This window comes from Phoenix dactylifera, chromosome 14 (genome assembly GCF_009389715.1).
Source record: "Phoenix dactylifera cultivar Barhee BC4 chromosome 14, palm_55x_up_171113_PBpolish2nd_filt_p, whole genome shotgun sequence".
Taxonomy (NCBI): Eukaryota; Viridiplantae; Streptophyta; class Magnoliopsida; order Arecales; family Arecaceae; genus Phoenix; species Phoenix dactylifera.
The window spans coordinates 3,890,473-3,901,563 of NC_052405.1; the positions used below are offsets into that span (position 1 = coordinate 3,890,473).

Sequence of the window (11,091 nt, forward strand, 5' to 3'; positions counted from 1 at the left end):
ATTTCATAGAAAAATAAAAATACTTCAATCCCACAAAACCTGATTCCTATTTTTCCTTAGTATTTTATATTCTATTCCTAAGTCCGATTCCACTTTCAATTACGAACCAAACACATTGGAGAAAATGACAATGTCGTTAACTCCTACATCAGATAGGCCTTCTTATGCTAAGTCATTGTGATTTATGCCCAGAGGTTGAGGAGAGAATATCTCATGTTCTATTTTAGTGTAGATTGGCAACCTAAGTTTTAAGATTAGCCCCATCTCAGGATTCTTCTAATTTTTTAAATACTTTTCTTGATTCTTTTTTTAGCATGTTAGATAGAAAACATCCTGTAAAGATAAAAAAAAAAAAAAAATTGAAGCAGTTTTGATGTGTTATATTACCTATCAAATTTGGTTATCTAGACTTCGCATAGGTCCATTTTTTGATAATGCTAGTGTCCACCCACTTTTACATAATTACTGGCAAATGATGCATGCTTTGCTATCTAACACCGTAAATTAAATGACAAGCTTTGTGGCTAGCCATACTGAATTTATATTATAGAATTTTTCTACATATCTTGTTCAGTTTTTTCGGTTCTTAAAAAAAAAAAAAAAAGGTAAAAAAAGAGAGAAGCGAAAATAGAACTAGAATTAGACAATGAGAAAAAACATTGTTATCTATACGGAAAGACTTACATTGCAATCGGCATGGAAGTTGGATGGATGGATCCAATAATTTTGTATTTATTGTAGTCACCCCGAAATTCCAATAATTTTGTATTTATTGTGGTAACCCCGAAATGATGGAATGCAACCGTTACGGCACCACTCGATCAGGTCGCAAAACAAATGTTACAAGTGCGATGCGTTTCTGGTCGCCGACTTGCCGACTTCAAGCCACTCTACTGACGGTCGGACAGAGGAACCCGGCGACGCCACGGTGTCCGGAGCCAAGCCGGTGGATTCGGAGCGGACCGCGTTTCGGCTGGCCGAGAAGCGTTACAAGCTCCACAAGACCCACAACCCCAAATCCAGGTCCCTCCCCTCTCCCCTCCAAAGCATTAAGCCCCCCGTCCCCTTCTCTGGGGTTTCAATGCCGAATCCCAATCCGCTGCAATTGGTTGCAGGAAGAAGCCAGGACGCAGCCCCACCGATCCATCGGGCTTCGTCGATTTCCTCTCTATTCTCCAATCCTTCGAGCGCGGCGGAGATGCCCCTCCCGGGATTTATAGATTCCAGCGCCCTGGTTTCGATCGCCCCGTCTTCTGCTTCATTGATCGCTCTGGTATCCATTAGAATTTTGTTTCCAATTTCAAATGCTGTTTCTTTTCTTCTAGTTACCTGAAATTATAGTAGAAAACTGGATGGCATCTTACAGTGAAAGAAATTGAGTGATTAGGAAACAATAATCGTGCAAAACATGTGCTACATGTGAAACTGGCGGTTCAGCACAATGACAGTAATGTGTTAGCCAGAAAGGGACCAAATGTTAAATTTGCATTAGATGGCATAGAGTGGCTGACTATTAAGTAGGAGCATGGTGACTGACTATTAGTAGGAACATGCTTTCCAAGAAACCAGATTTTGGCTTTCATACTTTCATTCAGATTATGCTAGGAAACTTACTCGTCGACAATAATGGACGGCCAGTCGGCCAGGACGGTAATGTTTTTAGAGATGAGGATTAAGAGAATGAACAACACCAAGAATAACAGAGAGTGTAAATAATACCTTAGTTCTGCTTTTCAACATTTTCCAATTTTCTCCTTGTCTTTAGGTACGGAAACCTGCAATGAGACCAGAAGGTCACTCAATAATTTAAGGTACTTTTGCATGTAAGCTCCCAAAATATTATGTCTATTAACCTTTTAAAAAGTAGAAACTGTCATTATGCCTATCCTATAGTTTGCAGTTTGCATATACATCCTACATCTCACTTCCATCATTTTAACCTAGGTTGGCTAGGTGAAAGTAAACTCGTCAATTGACTATTTTGCCTTTAAATATAATTTTCAGTATTTGGAGAGGCATATCTAAATAGGGGTGCAAACAAGGATAGCCGAGCTGAGTATAACATTACTCGTGCAAGCAAACAAGTTCAAGCTTGGCTTAAGCACATATGCTCAAACTCAGTGCGACAAAAATAAGTAAGGTTTGGCTTGCTTGTGTTCGGCTCGCGTGATTATATGAATTTAGCTCGAGCTCGAGCTCCAATCAAACGGTTTACCAAATGAGCTGAACCCAAGTGTAGAGAGAAGATGGGGATAGGTAGAAGAGGGATGGGCTATTGTTAAGAGGAGATAAGGGAGTACCTTGTTAGATAGGTGTTTAAGTTTGGCCCTCTAGAACAATAGCTTGCTGAGATCTCAATGCCCTAATTTGCTGGTCCTTGGATTCTCAGGCTCCCATGGTTAATGGGGTTAATGGGGCAAGGGAGTAGGGATCTCCCTAGTTGGATCTTGGATGGATGATGACAACTGGGAAGATAACAATGATAATAGCATAGGATGCCAAGGGGAGGGTGAGGGACTGAGGGAGAGTGACGATGATTTAGGTATTAGGTTTGAGTGAGTTGGAGTTAGAGTGAGATATGGAGAGGAGAAGGGAGTAAGGGGTAGGTTGTTCTATTGGGCTTCTATGGCAATGATGGAAGACATGGTCGGCAGACCAAGAGGAGCATGAGATGCAGGCTAAGCACCGGAGGGTGAAGGTAGGGGATGAACAAGAGATTGGGGATGAAGCAGATGAGTAACATAGATGGAGAAGTGGGGAGAGTAAAGAGATACGGGTGCGCACAGTGTATCCTATTCACGAGCTTAGTTGAATAAGCACATGTAGCTCAACCTTGGCTTGTTAACCAAGTGAGCCCAAACTTATGTTTTGGACTTAGCTTGCTGGTATATGAACGAGTAGGATCGAACTTGATATTAAGCTGAGCTCAAGCTGTTTATGAACTGCTCGGTTCGTTTGCAGCGTGCACCCCTCCATCTAAATTTCCATGTTGGTGTTCTACATGTGCATATACTTATGTGTTTTCATGTGTATATGTAGAAGTATATATGTATGTTTTTGTATTTATGTCTGATGTTCCTTTTCATTTGGATGATCTGATCTAGTGTCGGGGGCATATATGCAAATTTCAGACTTCCAGAAGGATATACATGCACTTCTTGGATTTTGAGGCCAAAATAAACATATAATCACTTTTCAGTATTAAATGCAAAAATCTCTTTTTTATGATCTTGTAGTCTACTTAAAGTAAGGGAAAATTTTGAAAACTTTAGAGTAGATGACTAAAACAAGAAAGAGTTGGGACGTTCATAGAACTGTCATCAAGAGTAACACAAACAGGAGCGTGTAAATTTACTTCAAATGGATTATCTGTTTGTATTGTTTCACATCAAATCTGAAGCTCCCTAGTCTTTGGCCCAAGATGTGGACCAACTAAAGATCATGAAAGTGGGAGAAATTCTAGGGGGCAGTGGAAGATGAAGACTGGTGGCATGACTGCTGCTTGTAATTTCCATAGCCATGAGCTGGATGTGGCTGATTAGCCCTAATGGTGTTGCCATATGAGTCCAAATAAGTCTTAATCATGTTGATTTACGGATTAGAATGCATACACTTGGTGTTGCCTGTCACTGTAGTTGTGACATCCTACTGTGCCATTATTCAATTAACTCTACCACCTCTTGCAGTGTCAGTTCTCTTGGATTGTCACCATTGTAGAGTGTTCTCCAATATCTGAGACAGCTGTAGCCTTGTAAAAACCATTACCACCCTGAATTTGTCTCTCTATGTGGTCACAGTTAGCAACTTTAAGTGTCTCTTGTGAGAGGCTGGTAACCATGTAATTCATAAGAGTACTGTGATTTACCCTTAGGCTTGTCAACTTGTTGCACATTCAGGATAATAAAGAAGGTACAAAAATAATCTCAGTATGCTTTTCACTAAAAAAATAGTTTTTGCTGGACACCCATACGTCCTTGAATGTCTTAAAATATATGTGGTTGTATTGTTGGCTTCCATGCCATTTCATAATCATGTCATGACTTGGGAATCTTTGTACTTCAATCTTCCTCTGCATCTTCCATCCTGAGAGAACTGCCATTCTTTACCTTAGCTCTTAAGCACGTGTGCAGTGATGGACCATTTGAACTGAGTTAATTCTTCCTTTTCAACATGATAGAGCTTGGTTCAGCCCTGATCAACTATCGTCGTGGTATCTGGCAATAATTTTAGTAATGCAGTAATCAGATAGCAGATATAGGAATCAACATAATGCACAGAGTCAATCATAGTTAATGCTAGAAAGCAAAACAATCTGCTTATTAAAGTGAATATATTGCAATTGAAAAGCTTGTTCTGCAATTTTTCTGCATGTATATGTATTACCTTGGCCAATTATTATTGAAAGTCATACATGGGGCAGCACCTCGAGTCTATTGATCTTTGCTGTCATTTTGGCTTGCATGAAGGAATCGTCATACCAAATATATAGTGCAAACGTAGCATATGCAGTAACCAAATAGCTTTTTGGATAAAGCAACACAAGATTTTCATCTTTTTTTCCAAAAAAATCAGAGAAGCAAATGCTTAGCAGATGGTCGTCCCTGTCAAACAATTGATAAGAAACAACAAAAAAAATATGTAAGAAAGGATAATTGAAGGAAAGTTTACATATTCATAGCATAGCCAAGGTCCAAGATTGCTGCCAGATTGCTACCAAGAAAGAATAGGACTGGTTTAAAGGTTCTTTCAATATTTGGACTCATGGTACTTTGTTTGTAAGGTTAAAACTAGGTTCTGTTAAGGCAAATATTCTTCAACTGGGAAAGCTCAGAGAAGACTGCACCGTTCAAAGCAGTGTGATTGGATTTGAGAACTAGTATGAAATAAGAGAATAAGCGACAGGAGAGTAGAGGACTAAGAGGAGAAATATAGAAAGAAGGGGGAAGTGAGAGCTGCACAGTGTGCTCCATTTCATCCATGCATCTCCTTTTTACTATTAAACAAATAGGCAATTACAATATAAGATCGAATCATTAAAATCCTTTAGGTCACATGTGATATTGGACCACCTAATATTCAAAATACAACGGTTAAGATCCATTCACACCATATTGATATGATTAAGCATAGAAATCTTCAATAACTATTTCCATTGGATATGGCAAAAAAAGAAAAAAAAGACCATGATTTTATACAAGGTTCGCCGTCTTGATATCCGACTCTGTACCGGTGCCATAGTAGCACTATGTTGGTACGATACGATATGAGATCTTTTTGGTATACCGAGTGTTGGCACGCCACATGTATCGGATACTGGTATCGAACCAGTACGGTACGATACGATCCGTGTTTTCTAGTTCAGACCGATACGGCGAACCATGGTTTTATGTATTGGACCTTACTGGTCACTACCGAAAATTACCATACTAGTAGGGAACTGGTAGAAGATATGCCTTGCATATTTTGACTATGTATCAGACTAGCATAACATACATAGATACAGTATGCCCATACCCCATACCAGAGAGGTGGTGTAGGAATTAGCACCAGTACTTTAAACTACAACAGCTCTTAATCAGACAAACCAGAAAAAAACTGAATAGGCCCAAACACATCATGAGGGGGGGTTCATATGTTCCATGGAGAGATGTTGAAATAATGAGCATGAAATTTTAGTTGATCAATAAAACAATCATGTCCAAAGTCCAAACACAGAATTGAAAAGAAAGTTGGCTTGACCTGGGTAGCCAGAAAAATGGAAATTACTCCTCTAAGGTAAGCTTTTGGAAATTATGAGACTAGTAATCAATTGGTTGTAAGGATTCTAGTTAATAAGAACTTTGTTTCTTGCATATACTTTTATTTTTATTTTTGTTTTTATCATTGATATGTTTTTAAGAAACAACCTTCTGGGCTGGAGAGCTATATACTTGTTATTACTCTCCAATCCAATCTTCTGGTATGACCTTTAGGTGCACAAGAGACTCTATATGTTAAATCATAATGGCAAGCTGCAATTTGGTAGATAGATTGCTATCCTTTTTCTTTAATTTTTCCAATTTATTACTGCTATTTTCTAAACAACCTGAAATATTCTCTGTTTAAAGCAGAAACTTCATTCTTTCTCCATTATTTTTTTGTTGTGGCTGCCAACTTTCTGCTTATTGCATCCTCTTAACATTTATTTACATACTTCCATTTGTTTGATTGCATTGGTTATTTGTTCCTTAATTATTTTTATATATTCTATATTTGTTGGTGGTGTAGCGCAACTATGACGTGTCTCTCCCCCATAACAAGATACCTGATGCACTTTGTGTGCTTTCTAAGAAAATGGCTATACCTGCCATGCCATCAGGGGAAGAGTTTCAGCCAGAAGCTCCAATAGTAAACTATTTTGGTCCAAGTATGTCAGCGGTATAACTGAAATCTATTGCTTATTCTAGCTGTTCTTTGCAACTAGAATATACTTTGGAAGTTAATGAAACATAGAATGCCAATTTTGGTATGAGAATATTGGATAACAAATAGCATCATCTATGGATTTCTGAAGGAAGGCATTTTTTTTGGCCTGGTCCAATCACAGGTGATATGCTTGGTGGTCACCTTGATGACATTGGAGCAGATTGGAGTAAGCCTATAATGAGCATAAGGTATTGTAATTTAATTTCCTTTCATTATTAAGCTTTTAGTACCATGCTACAATTACTCTGCTTATATACCTTCTTTTGTAGCCTGGGCTGCAAATCTTTCGCTCTCCTTGGAGGAAAATCAAGGGAGGATAACCCAAGAGCCATGCTCCTGCGTGGTGGCTACATTGTGCTTATGGCTGGGCAAGCAAGGGAATGCTTCCATGGTTAGTGAATGTTTCAGTTAAGCTATTGTTTCATTTTTGTTTCCTTGTCTTTGAATTATATTGAAGGTCTTGATATTCCCTATTTGCAGCTTCAGGACCTGTATAAAACACTCTAGCAATATATTGCTTGTGAATAATTGGATATAAAAAATGAATTCATTGAGTTTTTTCCATTGATTATCTTAGTCTCTGGGCAAGTGTATCATGTCAAATAAAGATGTGTGACAAGAACCATGCCAAAACCTAAGAGACTAGTGTTTATGACAGTTAAATGCATAGTTCATCTTTTTCAATTTGCTTTAGCATGTTATTGAAGTCTACGAACCATCTTGTGCTCTTATCTGATTGTATGAGAGAAATCTAATACCAATTCATGTAGACATTATTCAGCATAGTATATGTTTTTAACAAGATATAGACCCATCGTGATTGTTTGTCTATATTGAGAGAGACAAGCAAAATGAAGTGCATCTCACAAAATTGAAGTGTATGTATTACTCCTCAATACCAAGTCCTGAAGCTGAGGATTGGACTTAAGAGAAGAGGCAGGACTTCTGGATGGATGTGGAGTTGCAGAGAATTTCGTATTAGTGATAACAAATTGAAGTGTATAAGAAGTACTCATTATTAAATCATGAGGCTGCAAGCAAATTTGGAAAAGAAAGGGCAAAGCAGAAATCCTGGATGGACTTTGATTTACACAGTAGTTTGCATTTGATAGTAGCAAAAATTAGAAAGACTGTTTTTTTTTGTTCGATTCTCTCCTCTCTTGCATTAATTTCACACTGTAACTCGCATTAATTACTAGCAAAAATTTAAGAAGACTATTTTCTTAGTTGTCTTCTGTCTTGATCCAACACTTTCGTTTGCATTGATTGTTTTCTTGGTTGCCCCCATCTTGTAGTAGTTTCGAACATTTACTGAACTTCAAACTGCAAGTAGTGTCCCATAAATGAAAATTTGAAAAATTCTGTGATCAGTTGATGTGTCCTATAAATGAAAGTTTAAAAAATTCCATGACCAGTTGATATGTTCTTTTAACCGTATATGGTTGTTTGTCATTTTCATGGGCAGAGCTCATGTTGGACAATAAAAATGTAATGCTGTCGGAAACCTCATTTACTGCACCTTGTGTTGCATACTTACAGATGCCATGGGCTGAACATCACGAATTGTCTTAGGAGTGGATTCTAGCACTTACTGTGTTACTGGAAAGGGCTCAGGCATAGACTCTTTACCATATGCTTGTCAGTTTGCTAGCTCTGTGCTGAAGTTGGGGTTATTGCCTGCCATGCTGGATTTCATTCTTAAAATGATTATAAAAGCAGGGAATCTCTGAAAAGAAAGGATACTAGCATTCCCCCAGTCTTTACTGGATTGCTTTCTGATGAACAACTAAGAAATATATCTCAATAACCAAACCTATTTTGTTCTCTTTTCTAAGCTCTATGATGGTATGGACTGTTTATGCAAAATATGACAGTATAAACTTAAGAAACATAATTTGAAGAGGCTATAGACCATCACTTTTTTTTTTCTTTTGACGAAACAGTAGGCACACAGTTATCTACAAAATTTTACTGATAGAGGACCATCACATTTAATTAAGTGCTGCTTTAATTCATTATTATTTTTCACCAATGTAATATGCATTTCCTGTGGCCAAACTCCATTGGTGTGTGCTCTAAACTGTCTCCTTGGCATCTAATTTAGCAGGAATACCAGGGATCTTTACAGGTGATGAACATGCAGATATTTCTGCCCTCTTGTCACATTTTTCTGGCAAAGATGACTGCTTCTTCATGGATTACATCAGATATTCAAGAATAAATATCAACACCAGATAGGTTGACCAAATTTAGTTATTGCAGTTCCTACATTGAAACATCCAGCTTTTTCCACCATCTGGCAATTTACTAATTTGAATGTAGATCGAGCTGTTTGGCTTGTTGTTGAAAATGGGAAGAAGTGGTGAAGAAATAGGGATGGGAGAGGAGGATATCTTTTTCTTTTATACAACTTGTCCGTAGCCTTCCTCTTTGGGATGTGGACTTGGAAGAGTTAAAATGGAAAAATAATGAGATCATGATCGCAAACCAGGAACTAAGAAAAAAGCCTGAAGCAGAAATCTTATAGGAGTGTCCTACTATGGTCGAAACCGTTGCCGACAAGCCTGGCAGGTGATCTCCATGCAAGTGGAATTGATTCTTCTGGTGGCCATATCTTTCATCCTCTCCACCCTCTCCACCTCTTCTCGAGCTCGCTCCCACACCATCCTAGCTCGTGCAAACTCTTTCTCCGCCAGCTCCAGCTCCCTCCTCGTCAGCTCCCTCACTCGCTCGGCATAAGCCTTCTCTACAGCAGCAAGTCGGATCTGTTCCGCAGTTTGTTGCTTCAGTGCTTGCACATTTCTCATGTTGCTCTTAGCATCCTCATTTGAAGGTGGCCTCCATGGTCCAACACTCATCGACAAGCTCAGGTCAAGTGATGGATGGTCAGCAGGCTCGGTTATCACTGCAGACTTCGGTGCCCTGCAGGTAACATGAGCTAAGGAGGATGCAGGGAGTAGTAACTCTAGTTCTCTCTCATCATCTTCTTCCATGGAACAAGACTTGAGGAATATGAAACCAAGGTGGTGATGTGTTGGTGACATGGGTCTTTATATTCTGTTTTCCCAGTAGCTAATTTACCAGCATGCCCATGCTATCAGGGGGTGGTGTCCTTTCCACCTTAAAAATGTGGTGAATCTTAGTTCTTGTGATGAGTATCACTGTCAATTTTGTGCATTTACAATGCAAGTGGATGAGGTTTTTTTTTTTTTTTTGACTAAGATCTGTAATCAAGCCTCTATTCTTCCATCTCATCCTGAATTTTTTCAAAAAAAAAAAGGCTTTATCTCAGAATTTGGTTGGTTCTTTCTGGCTTGGATGGTATTGGTCCAATTTGGATCCTTGCTAATTAGATCTATTGGCGGTGGGACATGCTCACTTTTTCTTGTTGCCTTTGTTTTCCGCGTTCTTTGTTGTTTGGCCCTTTATGGGTTGGCAAAATGCTAAAGAGTGCAATAATTGCATTGGCACGTGTGTGAGTTGGAGGGAGTTTTAACGCTCCAGGGGCAGGCCTACGTTGTCTGCGCCGTACAAATTAACCTAAGATTTTATTTACCATTTTGCATGTAAGTTTTTCATGTATCTGCCAATTCTATGCTCCTAGGGGTAGATTTGTTGTATTTTTTCATTAGGGTGAAAATGGATCGGACCGCCAAACCTATAGCGCTGCTCGGGACGGATTTATTGTACTTTTTTTGGTTAGAGGTAAAAATAAATTAGATAATATCTGTTCGAATTTATTTTTATATTTGAATTAGATATGAATATAAATTTAAGTATTTAACTAATATTCGTATCCATATCCATTAAAAAAATAGATATATATTTAAATAGACAACTATCCAATTTATATCTGAATAACCGTTTTTATTTTTAATCACATTTAATCGTATATGATAATTATGAACTTTCAAGAGAAATAAATAAATATATTATTAACTAAATTTATTTTTTATTCTATGATCATAAAATTTAACTATTTGACTTATATCCATATCCATATATATATATATATATATATATATATATATATATATATATATATATTATCCAATTTGTATATATATTCTTTCAAATAAATATTTACATAAATTTTTACATCCGACTAATATTCATATTTGTATTTATATTCCTCAAACAAAATAAATATGAATATAGATATACTAGTTTCCGATCCAATTTCAGCCTTGTTTCTCATTGAATATTTTGGGTTCCAAAAATGATATCAAAAAAAAGAGAGGAACAAATCTCCTTGTGTGAGATCTGTTTCCATGAGGTGCTCTTGATCATTTTCTGAAAATTAGAAACTTTTGTACCGAAATAAATACTGTAAAATTTAAGTTCAACTTATTCTACGAAGTTAGTAGTATCAAATTTTCGATGAATTGATGCCTGTCGAAATGTGTTTATGGAATTTGCGTTTTGTAAATACAATGTGATGCTTGGCTGGTGCTAAACTAATTATTTGCATTAATTTTAATGATGGTTTCAAGTTTATATCTACGACTGATGAGGAAGCAGCATGTCAGGTGGTACCATCCTTTCTTTTGACTGGCTCAAGATTCCAGTCCTTGACATGGATAACTCATCGAGCTGGCAAAGGACGCACGTGTGGCAGCTGGACAA

General features: G+C 37.7%; 2 protein-coding genes across 3 annotated transcripts; one reads left to right on the forward strand and one right to left on the reverse strand.

The window, feature by feature from the left end:
* The first annotated feature begins 688 nt into the window (after window positions 1-688).
* LOC103718337 (alpha-ketoglutarate-dependent dioxygenase alkB-like) lies at window positions 689-8,934 on the forward strand. 2 transcript variants are annotated; one of them, XM_039133360.1, is made up of 6 exons: window positions 689-1,023; window positions 1,116-1,273; window positions 6,268-6,406; window positions 6,587-6,653; window positions 6,735-6,856; window positions 8,570-8,934. In XM_039133360.1, the coding sequence occupies exons 1-6, from the start codon at window positions 789-791 to the stop codon at window positions 8,701-8,703; spliced, it is 855 nt and encodes a 284-aa protein (XP_038989288.1). In that variant the 5' UTR covers window positions 689-788; the 3' UTR covers window positions 8,704-8,934. The 2 variants fall into 2 exon arrangements, with proteins under 2 accessions (XP_038989288.1, XP_038989289.1); XM_039133361.1 differs by having other exon boundaries at window positions 691-1,023; window positions 8,573-8,934.
* LOC103718321 (zinc finger protein SHOOT GRAVITROPISM 5) lies at window positions 8,535-9,714 on the reverse strand. Its single transcript, XM_008807077.4, has one exon. It carries the CDS (start codon window positions 9,507-9,509, stop codon window positions 9,003-9,005), a length of 507 nt encoding a protein of 168 aa, XP_008805299.1. The 5' UTR covers window positions 9,510-9,714; the 3' UTR covers window positions 8,535-9,002.
* Between the last annotated feature and the right edge of the window lie 1,377 nt (window positions 9,715-11,091).